Source organism: Chionomys nivalis, chromosome 19 (genome assembly GCF_950005125.1).
Source record: "Chionomys nivalis chromosome 19, mChiNiv1.1, whole genome shotgun sequence".
Taxonomy (NCBI): domain Eukaryota; kingdom Metazoa; phylum Chordata; class Mammalia; order Rodentia; family Cricetidae; genus Chionomys; species Chionomys nivalis.
In genome coordinates, this window is record NC_080104.1 from 22,775,684 (window position 1) to 22,790,294 (window position 14,611).

The 14,611-nt window shown below is 38.3% G+C and overlaps 1 protein-coding gene across 1 annotated transcript in view; it reads left to right on the forward strand.

The window, feature by feature from the left end:
* Lmbrd1 (LMBR1 domain containing 1) overlaps window positions 1-13,960 on the forward strand; it is an 84,076-nt gene extending 70,116 nt beyond the window's left edge. The window contains exons 10-16 of the mRNA XM_057751331.1: window positions 1,126-1,190; window positions 1,508-1,610; window positions 2,120-2,224; window positions 3,940-4,089; window positions 5,904-5,982; window positions 12,530-12,621; window positions 12,983-13,960. Coding sequence (XP_057607314.1) covers window positions 1,126-1,190; window positions 1,508-1,610; window positions 2,120-2,224; window positions 3,940-4,089; window positions 5,904-5,982; window positions 12,530-12,621; window positions 12,983-13,096 — 708 coding nt within the window. The 3' untranslated portion in view covers window positions 13,097-13,960. The remainder of the gene's footprint in view (window positions 1-1,125; window positions 1,191-1,507; window positions 1,611-2,119; window positions 2,225-3,939; window positions 4,090-5,903; window positions 5,983-12,529; window positions 12,622-12,982) is intronic.
* Window positions 13,961-14,611: the final 651 nt, after the last annotated feature.

Below are 14,611 nucleotides of genomic sequence, written 5' to 3' on the forward strand. Positions count from 1 at the left end.
AGGAAGATAGAACTTCGCCTCTTATAGTGACCATTTGGTACCACAAAGGAATGACTTCAGAGTTCCTTGTCAATAAAACCCTTTTTTTGTAATGAGTTTTCAGTGAGGTCCTGTCTTATGAGTTAGGTCCAAGGACTGTTGCTCCCCTCCATGAGATTGTCTTGACCCTCTCCTTTGCTGTCCTTCCTACTCCTTAAGCCCCAGAAACACTATGTTTGAACTGGACAATTCACAGAAGGCAAATCTGAACCTTTTTGTAAAATTATTATCTGATACGCTCATCTTGATATGGCAGATAGAATAATATGTTAGTATTTACTTTTATCATCTCAACATTCTGAAGCACACTTCATGTGAAATGAAATTTCACACTTATCTGTTCTTATCAGTTCTAAAGGGAGAGGTAAACAGATCTAGCCTGTACTTAGAACAGAGCCTTTTTTAATCCTATGGCCTTGCCAGTTCTTTACCTTGACTCGGGTTTGCCTTGAACTTAAACAGGTTCAGCTAAGCAAACAAACCAATAAATAAAGCTCACGATTTTGCTGCTAAAGAATCCATCTCTTTTTCACTCTGAAACAGTAGTTTAGAAACTCATTCCCGGTATTTTGTTTCCTCTCTTATGTCCATTCCAAAAACCGAGTTCGTACTGTAGGGGTGCGAGTTAAAATACTTTATGTATTGCCACAGAAACATAAGACAGTTCCCTAAGCTGATGCTGTTTCAGAAGAAATTTCACTTACTTCTCTGACTTGAGATCTCCTTAACAGTGCATGTATGTGCCTGTGCATGAGTATGTATGTAGGCGTGTATGTGTGAGTGAAGTTACTTTTCTCTTTAATGTACTTTTCAGTAATAGAATAAAATGTTTTCGATCAAACTAAAGTTTTCTTTGTTTACTTGTTAGTCAAGACTTTTTAAATGTTTTGCCTCTTTGCATACACATTATTGACCAAAGCATCTTGATGGAAATTTTGGCACAAATGCTGGGACTATATACTAAACTAAATTGCACCTTGTATAAGATCATTGTTATGTGGTAGCCACTTATATCAGCTTACGGATTTTATTCTTTCAATAACAGTGTTTACAACTGCATTATAATGATTGTATTTTTCATTTTAGATCATTTGGGGAATATTTTTCATCTTAGTCGCATTGCTGTTTGTAACTTCTCTCTTCCTGTCAAAGTAAGTACAGTAGAGATATTTTCTAAAGCGCATATACAAAATCTTTGATAGCATCCATTTTGGCGCTGAATTCCATTAGTGTAGCCTATTCTACCTGAAGTGTTGTAGAGCATTAACCCAGAGAATCGCTAAAAGGTTGTGTATTGACAGTATTTCCTTTTTACTTATTGACAGTGACTGTGAGACATTGCAGCAAAGTTTAATTTGCTTTCTGTGGCTCAGCAGAAGTGGCATGCTTAAGTTACGATGCTGTTCTTTCTGGCTGGACTGGAAATGTGGCAGTATAATGTAAATTCATTCTTCACGGTTTCTTTTAGTTTAGATAAAGCTCTTCATTCAGCTGGAATAGATTCGGGTTTCATCATCTTTGGAACTAACCTGAGTAATCCACTGAACATGCTTTTGCCTTTGTTGCAAACAGTAAGTAACATGTCAGTCATTTTCCACTCCAGCAAAGCACTGTGTCATCTGTTCCAGTAAAGTCATTGTCATGCAGACTTGCAAAAGTCAGACATGTGTTGGAGCTCTATGCTAAGTTTTTATTTGCAAATTGTTCCTAAATTGATGTTGGCTTATAGATGATTATATCTGTGTATTGGCCGACTTTTGATATGAGATGTTTACTACTACCAAAGTGAACTCTTCCAGACCAATTTAGTTTTTAAATTTTAATTAAGTCTTTATTTCATATGTAAAAATACAACATAATTGATTTTAGAATTTTTTCCTTAGGATGTTGCTATTATTAACATAATAATAGTTGGGATTTTATAAAAATATTTTTTTCATGGTATTCTCATATTAGCCTAATCTGAAAGGTGATTAACATTTTAATTATCAAATGTAAATAATGATTTCAAGCTATTTTGTTTTAATTTCTAGAGCTTTCATAGCTTGGCTTTTAAACTTGATTTTCATCTTTTTTTTAGGTGTTCCCTCTTGATTATATTCTAATAACAATTATTATTATGTACTTTATTTTTACTTCGATGGCGGGAATTCGAAATATTGGCATATGGTTCTTTTGGATTAGAGTAAGTATATAATATCTTCTGGCTTTTGTATTTATTACTTTGTACATTATTTCCATTGTGGCAATTTATCGTCTTTGTTAGTTTGTGTGTTATTTGAGAAAGTCTTTGTAGCCCAGATTGGCCTTAAGTCTGTGATTTTCCTACCTTTCCTATCTTTGTGCTAGGATGACAGCGTGTACCGCGACTGCCCGCTCTTATATTTAGAATATTTTATGTGTAGTATGGTACTAAACGTGATAGAAATACTAATGTTATGTTCCATGTTAACATAAAAGTACTTTCTAGAGCAGGAGGTCTTATGTAGGAGTTGTTTACACACTTTTACACACACACACTATTTCTTTCAGATATTTAGCAGTGTTTAGAAACATTTTTTAGTTATAGTTACTAGGGACTTCTGTGGAAGTGTAAGGATTAGGCATCAGGGATGCTGCCAATTAAACTTCCGAAGCTGAGAAACCTTGGTCTAGAAGGTATGCTGTTTGTCTTAGTCTTTGATTGCTTTGGGCATACAATGAACACACCGAAGTTCAGAGATTCCCCTCCCTGGTGGGTGTCAGAGACTGCTACTGTTAGCCTCTTTGTTCATGAATTCCCACCTGTACATTTACCAACCAAATAGATGGAATAGGGCTGACCTTTGCCCTTTCGTTAGTCCTTGAACATCATAAACCCCGCTTGTGTTAATTATCATTAGCGTAGGCATGATTTAGAGTGCACAGAAGTGACTGCATAGGCTCCATGTAAACTCTACACCCTGCACTCAATGGAGTTGAGAATGTGCAGACTTTGGTGTCATAGCAAACTTTGGACCCTCCATCCCCATACCAAAGACAACTGCAAACATTGCTTATTTTCTTACATTGATCCTGAGAAAATTATAAATTGTAAATTGATGCTGAATCAGATAGACATCACTTTTAGATATGAATAAAAGAAAACATAGTAACATGCATTTGAGCTGAAGAGAAACTTCTTTCTGTGGGGGATGCTTCAGTGCTTAGAGTACGAGATCCAATAGTGATGTGACTTTCAGTTTCTCATTAGGAGCTTCTTATTGTGTGACCACTCCTGAGCATAAGGGGATCTGGGAAATGTACATTTCTCAGTGACTATATTGTCATCTCATCCAGAACAGAATTCTGTTAGCCTGTGATAGGCTGTTGTCTGGTAAAACAGCAGAAACTAGTAAGGTGGGGCTCACCATTACAATGGACCAAGTCACGTAATTCCTTAAGTTACAGTTAACACTTGAATTCCTCTTTAGCACAGATAAAAATATCACATCTATAATCAGATTACCATAAATGATATAAGCTAGTTTTTAAGACAAAGTATAGTGTGAGGGTATTAGGATATTGTATCTCCTGAGTAAATTGGGAGCATGGGGACCTTGGGGGAGGGTTGAAGTAGGGAGGGGAGAGGCAGGGGCAGGGAGGGAGCAGAGAAAAATGTAGAGCTCAATAAATATCAAATATATATATGAGATTTTTTGAGCATAGGTTCTCTGATATTATTTCCAAGTACACATAAGATTAATGCTGAAAGTTTTATAGGAAAAAAGATCTTTTTTGTTCTTTTGTTTTCAAGTTATTAGTGTTTGTGTTAGAACAATGGAACTGTGTCAGTATGTCCCCATTACATAGTGGCCTGACTTAAAGCTTCAAAATAACTTCGGTTAAACTTAGTCACGGTTTGTTTTTTATTTTCCTCAGCTATATAAAATCAGAAGAGGGCGAACCAGGCCTCAGGCACTCTTATTTCTATGCATGATACTCCTGCTAATTGTCCTTCATACTAGCTACATGATCTATAGTCTTGCTCCCCAGTACGTTATGTATGGAAGCCAAAATTACTTAATAGAGGTAAGTGCAGTAATTAAAATTTTACTAGTTCTGTATTTTAGAAACACTGATATAATTGAAAGAAATAAAAATAAACTTAAAACAAATTTAGAAATGTAAAAGCAAATTTTATTTGTTAATTATTAAATTTATTTTTGATAAAACTGGTTTTTCAATACTTGTAAACATATTTATGTTTGTTTCATACTTTTAAAAATAAATTAATTTTATTATAAATATACATTAGATGGATCCTGTGATACCAAGCTACTATGCTTTTCATAAGCACTTTATTAGATAATACTCCTAATTGTTCTACAAAAATTAGCACTTTTAAATACTTCTACTAGCTGTTGCCAAAAGTCGCAGAGTGTACATCATGTTTGTGTATTGCTCCTATAGCTCAGTGAGAGGGGTTTCCTGGATATTTTATCTGTGAATAATTGGACTTCTTTTAAACATGATGAGTTTCTTGGTGCTGTTTTTCTCTTTTCTTGATATGGTTGACTAATAAAAACCAACAATGCTTTTTAGGTTTAATTGAATATAGCGAGCTTGGATTTTTGACAAAGTATTTTTGCTGTATTGGATTCAACATTTGTCTAGTATATTGTTTGCTTTTCTGTTGCTGTGATAAACACCATGGCCAAGGCAGTGTACAAAGGGGGAGTTTATTTTAGCTTCCAGAGAGTCGGTGTGTGATGGCAGGGGTGGGCAGCAGCAGGCATTGCCTAGAGCAGGACGCCAAGAGCTCACATTTTAATTGCAGGCCCAAAGAGGAGAGACTAACTGGAAGCCTTTTTACTCTCAAAACCCCTTCCAACCTCCCCCCATGATGTACTTCAGCAAGCAAGACCTCACCTCTTACACCCTCCCAGAGTGGACCACCAACTGAGGACCAAGTGTTCAAATACTTCAGATTGGAGAAGGGACTTTCTCATTCAAAACACCACTCTCTTTCCTTTTCCTGAAATGCACGTGGTCGTTCCTCCTAACAGTTTACACGGGACCCATGTTTTCCCATTAACCTCCCCATCTCCTTTCTCTCGAACTTCCTCCTTTCCGTGTTTATTTTTACATGAAATAAATAAATAAATAAATGCACATCAGTTCTTGTGTCACTAACATCTCAGAAAGGCACTTCTAAGAGAACATTAGTAATTACTAATGTAGATGCAACACTCCAGTCAGATCATGTGGTACAGGAGCCTGGGAACTCCGTGCTAGATCATGAGATCACATGAACTGATTGTGAATGTGCAGACCCTGTAATTCTCCTGCCTCATCACTTACCTGCTTTCCTAGCTGATACTCAGCAACTGTTCTTCTGGGAATGAAGATTATTCTTTTGTATGAAGAAAAGATATTTTCCCCTGTTTGCTTTTTCTTCCTTTCTTTCCACTTTTCTTCCCTCCATTCACCTTTCTCCCCACCCACCTTTTCTTTTTGTGTTTCTTTTTGTGTAGTGGGGAAGGATACTTTTCGAATAGGTTTTTGTTGTTGTTATTTTTTTCCCACAATCTTTCTGCTTCGACCTCCCATATGCTGGGATTTCAAATGAAATCCAAGACTCCAGGCTTTTGCGTTTTTCTTTTTTGTTATCAAGCTACTCTGAAAAGAAGTTCTATTGTTTACCATAAGACCTAAATTATTGTTGCAAAAGTACTTTAATATTAAATTTATCGTATCTTCTTGTCTTACAATTTTTATTAAATTGATCTTTTAGAATATTAGATGTCATTAGTATAAAGTAGAATATAAAGTTCGCAATGTGATTAGTTCAGATACATTCATGACTGCAATATTTTTATTTTAATCATATTTTCATCTTTCAGAGCAATATAACTTCTGATGTCCATAAAGGCAACTCAACCCTTTCTGTGCCAAAAAGATGTGATGCAGATGCCCCTGAAGGTAAAGCAGCTTTTGTCAAGCTGTCTTAGAATTTGTAATTTGTAAGACTTAATAAGGTAGCCTACAGGAAGGAATCGTGCTCTACCTAGTGGATACTGGGAGAATGATAGCCAAAGAGAAGTTCTGGGTCATAGACATTGAAGTAGCATTTCAGGGTTGCAGAAGAATGTATTTGGTGTGTGCATCAAGATCAAACAGTTCCCTGCCAAAGAAAAAAGGACACAAACAGCTTATTTCGAAATTGCACAGTTGTGTTGTGTGATCGTGAGAGTTGAAAACATGGTTAGTCTAACATTGCGTGTTTTTGCTTATGAGGACGAGGTTGGAATGATGCCTGAAGAAAACTGCAGGATTTTGATGAGATACTGAAAGGTCTGTGGAAGTGACAAAAGAACCAAGAAAAGTTTTAAGTAAAGGCAGAGAAGTTATTTTTCTAAAAGTTGAATCTGATAGTTTTATAGAAAAGGGATTTGAGATCAGAGCATGGAAGTAAATTATGGAAGGAAGAATTCTAGAATGATCCAAGACAGATGGAAAAGCTTGAATAAACTGTAAAGTGCAAGATGAAAGACATTGGTAAGAATAAAGAGAGGGGTGAGGGGTTTTGAGGTCACTGAAGACATTTGGACATGCATGCTAAGAACCAAACTGAAGGGAGGAGACGACAATGGAATTCAGACTGGAATTCAAAAACGTCATTTTCCAAAGGAGAGCAGATAAAGTGCATGCTGCTCATTCGTTCCTAGCTGCTTAGACCCAAAATAATCACTCAGAAACTATATTATTTACAATACTGTTTGGCCAATAGCTTAAGTGTATTGCTCTGTAACTCTTACATCTAGAATTAACCATTTCCATTATTTTAAATTTTACCGTGAGGCTTGTGGCCTACTGGTAAGGTTCCAACTGGCAGCTCGCATCTTTTCCCTCTGGTGGCTACATGGCGTCTCCTGACTTTACCTTCTTTCTCCCAGCATTCAGTATAGTTTCTTCAACCTAGTTCTATTCTGCCCTATCACAGGTCAGAACAACTTCTTTATTAACAGATGGTAATAAAGCATATTCACAGCTTACAGAGGGTAATCTCACATCAAAAGTGGATACAGAGAGGTATGCAAAACAGGAAAAATTTTGATGATGATCGTAAAACAAGCTGAGAGTAAAGAGGAATATGAAGAAAGGAAGATGTTTTGCCTAAGTCATTTCTGAAATGCACAGTAGAGCCTGGGAGAGACAGATTAAAAACTAGAAAAGCCATGCATGCAGAATGAAGGGTTTTGTTTATCTAGATCACCAGAGGCTTTAGGAGCTTATGGGATAGAATTAGTAGGAAAGCAGAAGGTTGTGGGTCACCTAGTTCTGGAGGACATGACACTAAAGACATTGAAGACAGAGCACTGCAGAAAGACTGTGGGTACCACCTTTTCTAAATTGCCAAACTGGGTACTGTTCTAGCATGATCTGAGGGTTAGCTGGAAGTACCAGAAATATTTGATCATCTCAGTTCTCCATGAAGTGTAAATTCAAACCATCCACCAGGATGTATTGGGCTATGAAGTAAAAAATGAAAGAAAGTGGCAGTAGTTTCTGATAGTTCATAAAAGGGCTCAGAAGAATTTGTCTAAAAAAAGCTAATAATCGAGATAAGTATGTATAGGGAAAGAGAGTAAGTTACCAATCTGTGCTTTTCTTGAATCACTCAACAGAACTGACATGATTGATTCCAAACAGTAATTAGGTTGTTTGGGGAGCATATGACCTTGAGAGTTGAATTTAAGAATGCAAGTTGGAAGTTCAGGGTTGGAGATTATTGTGTTCCCAGGTGTTAACATTAGAGATCCCTAAACACAAAATCTCATTCCATTATTTGAAGATTTCTTGAAATAAATTCATTGTCGTATTTTGGCGTTAGAGTAGCAGAACATGTGATCTTCTCTGTAAAGCAGACCTCATTTTTGTGTTCATTTTGTTTTAGTGTATTTGCTCACATAATAGAGTAGAGCCTTAAAAGAAATCAAATAATCTGTAGGGTCATACACTCAAATACTAAAATATAAATTGATATGCCATCCCAACTAGATGAATTATTACATAGCCAAGTAGACACAACTGAAAACATGGTAATATATACATATGAGATGTAAAAGGAAAATGGGAAATATTTGCATGATGAATACTAATGTTCAGAGCAGTTAGGAGAGAAGCTGTGCACTGATCTTACTGTAGAAATAGTTGGCCACTAAGTTTTATAGTAAATAAGCCTAGCATCCAGGGATGATTTGAAATCCAGGCTGCATAGATAAAATGTTTGCCAGTCATTTTCTCTGCCAACAAATGCAAGGTGACCTGAAACCGTTTATCTAAGGTACTAACTGCATAGGTTAGGGCTAGGGAATTTATCCCCACCCATACATTTTTTTGCTTGGAAATCATAAAAATGGGAAGAAAGCTATAAAGAACCACATAAATTATAAACAGTTCTAAAAGTACAAGTCATAATAGTATGAAGGAAACATCTATAAATGGCACCTGAGCAGTTGCCTCCTTCTTGTGGCAAGCAGATGCACCTGGATTCTGAGAGTGAACATGCTTTGTGTGACACACAATGATGCATTTGCTGTTGGTTTACTCGGATGGAGTGGGAGAAGCAGTGGAGGACAGTAGCAAACACGGGACTTAGAAATCTTCCTGTTTTACTCATGTGCCCTTACATCTGTCATCAGAAAGAAAAAGACATTTTAGTCGTTGGTGTTATTGAAATCTTATGTGCCATATTCCATGGCAACAGTCTCCTGAATACTTCTGACTTGAAAGCACTGCTGACCTTCACTTTCCACCTTGTTTGAGATTTGGCACAGGGTGTCTTATGCCCAGCTGTGTGATCAGGCTTCTGGCCTGAGTGTCACCGGATACTCATATTGCTACCTTCATCTGACCTAAGAGTGTTGAAGTTACAAATGCACACTGTAACCCCCACTATACAGAGTGTGGGGCTCCATACTCAGGCCCTCACACCTAAGCAGATGCGCTTTACCCACTTGAGCCCTCGCTCCATCCTGAAATTGATTTGGAAAGGTAAAGAAATTTAAGTTGTTTTACTTTCATTTCCTCAGAAAACTTAGAGAGCTAGAGATGCACTGGATGTCTGGGATTCATGGGAGCAGCTGGACACTGGCAGATGGGAAACAAGGATCTCCCTCCCTTTGTTCAGTCGGGAATCATCCCTTAGGATGAAAGATGAGCAAGGAGCTAATTTACAGGCATTGTTCTCAGAGTACTTGCCACGCTCTGTAAATAAACTAAATACAGAAGGTACATAAAGATAGCAAATGCTATCGCGTGCTTGTGTATGGATTTTTAGGGAACTTCACTTTTAGCAACAAAGCCAAACTCTGACAATATTTTTGATTTTAGAAAGCTTGCATCGAGGACACACCTTTAAAAATGGAGAGCACGTAAACAGCGCGCTTGGGAAAATATTTAAGTTACAGTTTTGGTGGTAGGCCAAGTAATCCGGTCTAAGCCAGTTTCAAGTGTCACTGAGTGGATTACTAGGCCTCTGGGGAAGAATGATTTGATTTCACTTGCACTTGCTTCTGCCGGCTCAGCTGCTGCCCTGTAATCCCTCTTCTGGCCCTGAGATTTCTAATTCAGTCAAGTTTTAACTCCCTAAGTGTCCTCCAGTGTGGAAATGAATAGAACTTCTACTTCTTTGTTTAGTCTGCCATTCGTGTTGAGAGTTTTGAGTGACGGTTTCCGGATAGTTTTATGCTTGTACATAAGGCTCATGTAATACTTCGCCAGAGAAGATTCTCTCCTTGCTTTTCAGTGATTTTATATTCCTGTGTTTCTGTTACAATGGCAAGGCTGTATAAGGGGAGACAGATCTACTGGGGCTTAGATTTAAGAAGAGTTGCCTTCCATCTTGATGGAGAAGTACAGCAGCTGGTCACATGTTGTCCGCAGTCAGGAAGCAGGGGTAAATGCAGCTCGCTCTCTCCTCTTTCTTCTTCTGTAGTCTGATGCCCACATTCAGTTACCCCTCCTCTTCTCTCTGGAAACAAACACACAGGTACATCCAGAGATTGTCTCCTGGAAGATTCCAAAGCCAGTCTAGTTGACCATGAAGAGTGATCATTACAGTTTTAAACAAAACTTTAAAAAAAAAATTTTTTTCCCTAAGTTCCAGCTTATCGTGTTCATTTATAAACACTTGACTTGACTAATCTAAAGGGATTTTACTTTCCAGCGGTATCTCTTGTTGTGGAAGTGTTCGCCTTTGAATTTCTTGGCCCGTTGAGGTTCAGCTCTCCATAGAGAAAAGCAGTGAGCCTGTACAAACTAGTGATGCCACTCATGCCAGAGGAATTGTTCCTCACTCCTGCGGGACTCACAAAGAGTACCGCACAGCCATTTGCAACTCCTGAGAATTGCCATCATGTTATCTTATTATATATTTCATGTTACATCGTGAATTTCATTATATTTAACAAAACAAGAATATTAGTCGTCACTTGGTGCAGGATTTTTGATATTTCTCAGTCTGTGTAGTGATCCTGGGGAGAAAGGATGGTAGCCATCTTTACAATTCACAGGCGCCATGGTTCACATAGCAGAGAGGATAAGCAATAGTTGCCTGCCTGCGTAGCTCTTGGGCTCAGGAGCCTAACCCCTCATTCACCACAGTGGTCTTTATTTATCTATGCTTCATTTTGATGACGTACTCAAGGGTCTTGTTTTTACATCCTTAGACTCCTGTCAGATCTTAATTAAGAAAGTTAGAAGATGTTCTGTTTAGCAGTCTGAATTTTTAGTAAGACCAAATTTTCTTTTCCTTCATCATATTTAGTATGATGGCAGGTGAACGTTCTGTACTTTAGAGCAGTCGGACTTATTTAATGAAAGTAACAGATGATTATATTACTGTGAGTTACTGTGGAATAACTGTATAATTGAGGAGAGGAAAATATGGGAGGAGCAGAGTAAATGATGAAGTAATTTCTTATTTAGGTGTCTCCCCGGGTGCACTGAACCCCAGCACCTAGTTTAAAGCCATGAACTTGAGTGCTACAGGTAGAAGGGCAAAGACGTGTTTAGAGCCAGCATTCGGTAGAGGATCGTGACATCAGCCTAGACTACATAGGACGACCCTGTCTAAAACTAAACAGACACAGTTCCCACAGAAGTGGAAGGGATATGACGAGACCGTGGGGAGTCAGTCAGATAGGAATTTCACTGTCACCCTCATGGGCAGATGCAGGAAGGAGGTTGTATCCCTGCTGACTGCATAGTCCCCTGCCAAAACATTGATATTGGGCAGTTCAGAAATGCATGTTGAGATACACTGGAAAGGGTCAGAGTAAATGAGATGGAGGTTATTTAAATATTTGCATAATGGATCTCTAGGACAGGTCTTGTGTTCTTGTAAAATATAACCTAATTTCTAGTTTTTCAGAAAACTGTGCATCAGCCATAAAATTTAGGAAAGTATTTTAGATCCTGTAAATAATAATAAACTGGACAGCAAAACTCCCTGCTTAATTTTGCTTCAAGAAAAGAGCGGCATTTAACATTATTAAAGCTGAGAAGATGGCTCATAAAATACGAATTAAAGGCGTACTGTCCTAATCAGTAGTAGGATATGATAATAACTCCTAATTGGATGTTTGGCCCCTGCCCATTTCAGATGTAAGTATGTAGAAGGCATACTGTCTTTCTTAGTAGATGGGAAGGAAGGTGCTTTGTAAGTTTGTTTTCTTCTGGAGAATAAAGGCCCCCTGCAGTGAGGAAGGTTGTTAAACCCTGTGCAACAGCAAACAGTGTCTCTCACAGCTGTGTCCAGCTGTGCTGCCATGCCTGTCTGAGTCGCTTGAAACATTTCCTCGGACTTCGCTGAGGACATGCATTTGTGTCTGTAACTCCATGGGAATAATGAGTACAGTGTGACTGTAAAGTCCACCACAGCTATCGAGTAACCTGTCTGCTTTCTGTTTGAGCTCCATTTTATTTCAAGGAGAAATATAAATGAGTTGGCTTTTTATGAAGGCTATGATTCTACAGGAGCCATCACTGTAAACAATGATAATGGGAGTTCTTAGAAGAACCGGCTCTTTTTCAGGAGAGTGCTCCGAGGGGGATGGGAAGGCAGTAAAGTCCTCTCAAGTGTGAGCTGTTGTGAGCAGTCTCTTTAAAAAGTGCAGTGTCTGCTAACCATATCTGATTACGCTTTCTTTTATTTTTTCCTGATGGGAGAGCCTTTTTTGTTTTATTTGTCTGGCACTTCAAGTTGTACTTATTTCTCTATTTCAAATAAATTGAACTGGCCGATAAAACTTTTATTTTTAGGATCAAAATTATAATAGTGACATTCTCTTTTTCCATGTCATAATAGTCAGCAGTTTAACACTGGCTGTGATTGAGAGTAGCTGTGGCAGAAGCCCCCACCTCTGTCTGACGTTCACCCTCTGTGCTTTAGCCGATAGTTGGGCAAAGGTGAGTCATTGGTTTATGAAAAGAACAGCTTTAACATAACTGTTTGCTTTTGTAGATCAGTGTACCGTTACCCGCACGTACTTGTTCCTCCACAAGTTCTGGTTCTTCAGTGCTGCGTACTATTTTGGCAACTGGGCCTTTCTTGGGGTAAGTATAGTAGCCCAAGCACGGCTCCTCCCTTTGCTCTGCTCCACCTGGAAGCTTATGTGTATCTCAGTAGTCTGTTAGAATCTCAGACTGCCGTTGAGGGGTTTTTAAAGGTGTAATTTTTGTGTAAGTGAGTGAATGCCACGTGTGTGCAGGTAGCCATGAGCCCAGAAGGGGGCCAGATCTCCAGGCGCTGGCATTATGGGAGGTTGGGAGCTGCTGCGTGTGGGTGCTGCAGACTGAACTCAGGCCCCTGGGAGAACATATTACATCTGAGCCATCACTCTCATTCCGGCTGCTGAGTTTTCAGTGCGTTGCTTAGGTGGTAGATAGTAGTAACACCACATCTTTGAATTTACAGGTATTCTTGATTGGATTAATTGTGTCCTGCTGTAAAGGGAAGAAGTCAGTCATTGAAGGCGTGGATGAAGATTCGGACATGAGTGACGACGAGCCGTCTGTCTACTCCGTATGAGCAGTCTCTGTCCTAAGGGCTTTATGAAGCTGGCTGATTATCTGTTATGCATTTTCAAAGTTTTAAAGTAACATTAGGGTGAACTGTCTAGCTTTCATCAAAAATGAGAGCATGGCTATTAAAAAGAACTTTATTTTTTATGTTTTCTGAAGTAACATTATTGTATCATAGATTAACAATTTAAATTGCTATAATAATACTGTGTAAATACAGTATTTCCAGGTTTGTGAGAGAATGTTTATGGAAATTTTCTTTATTGTATAATAGTGTTAAATTTATTAAAACCTTGCAGAATTTACATTTCCTTTGTTGCTTTTTAAAGACATAAGAAGTCACTTGTCTTGTGCCTTAGGGTTTCTGGAATAATGTGAAAATTTTAAGTGTCTTCCTCTGATAGGCTAAGGACCGTGTCATAGTATTGCTCGTGGATAAACCTAACTCTCGTGGACAGCCTGTTTTCAGTTTTGTCCATCAAATTATTAGTCAACTCAAGTAGAGTTCGTGAAAAATTGTTAAGCAGCTTAACATTCCAGGATGTGTTACAGGTTTTTTTGTTCAAATCTTAATGCATTGAGAGTGTTGCTACCTCCACAGGAGTATTTAGGGCACGTCTGTCAATGTAGATAGTATTTGTTTATAGAAGACTTTGAAATTTGTATTATCATAAGTGGAAATATCAAGAATAATGAATGCCGAAAATTGAGTTTACTAAGAGTTGTAAGATAAATGATATCATACTCTGCTATTTTTTCATTTACTGTTTGGAAACTTATAATGGAATACTCTGAATATGTTCTAGGTGGTGAAAAATAAAATCTAATTTGCTAATGTCAATTAGAACTCATTAAAAAGTATTTATCTTTATGCTTGAAGTAAAATATTTTTATCACCTGGAGAAGACTTAAGAGTTAACCCTTGTCTGCAAATGAATCTTCCGTGCCTGAGGGTCAATAGCACTTTGTTCTGGTTGATTCCCTGCTTCACCTGATGCGCTTCTAGAACCTTCATGTTGCCCTTTGCTCCTGTCGTGTGTCGTGTGCCCCACCTTATGTTGCTCGCTAGGATGCCAGTCTCTTCTGTTCCTGGTTTACATTTTGGGTGGAACACCCTTTGACCTCCATCTGATTACTTTCCCAAACACTAACCTTTTGGTGGGGGTAAGGTACATTACTGCTGTAATTGCGGTGGGTTAAATTGATCCCCATTATTGACACACTAAGCCTCCCTATGTTTGATTTTATTTTATTGGTTTGATAATGGCAAACGGCCTGATCTGTCAGTCAAGGCTCCCTAATTATCCAACCCTTACATACCAGGCTCATCACAAAGCCAGCTGCTTTTAACTGCCTTTTTCTTTCTTTGTGTGCTCCAAGGCCACTTACCATGTTATGCACTGAATATCCACCTTCCAAAGCTCATATGCTGAAGTCCTCACCCCGGTTCCTTAGACAATGGCTATTTAGAGGCCCCTGAGAAAGGTAATTTGGGTAAAAATAGGCAGTTAAGTGGGTCCCT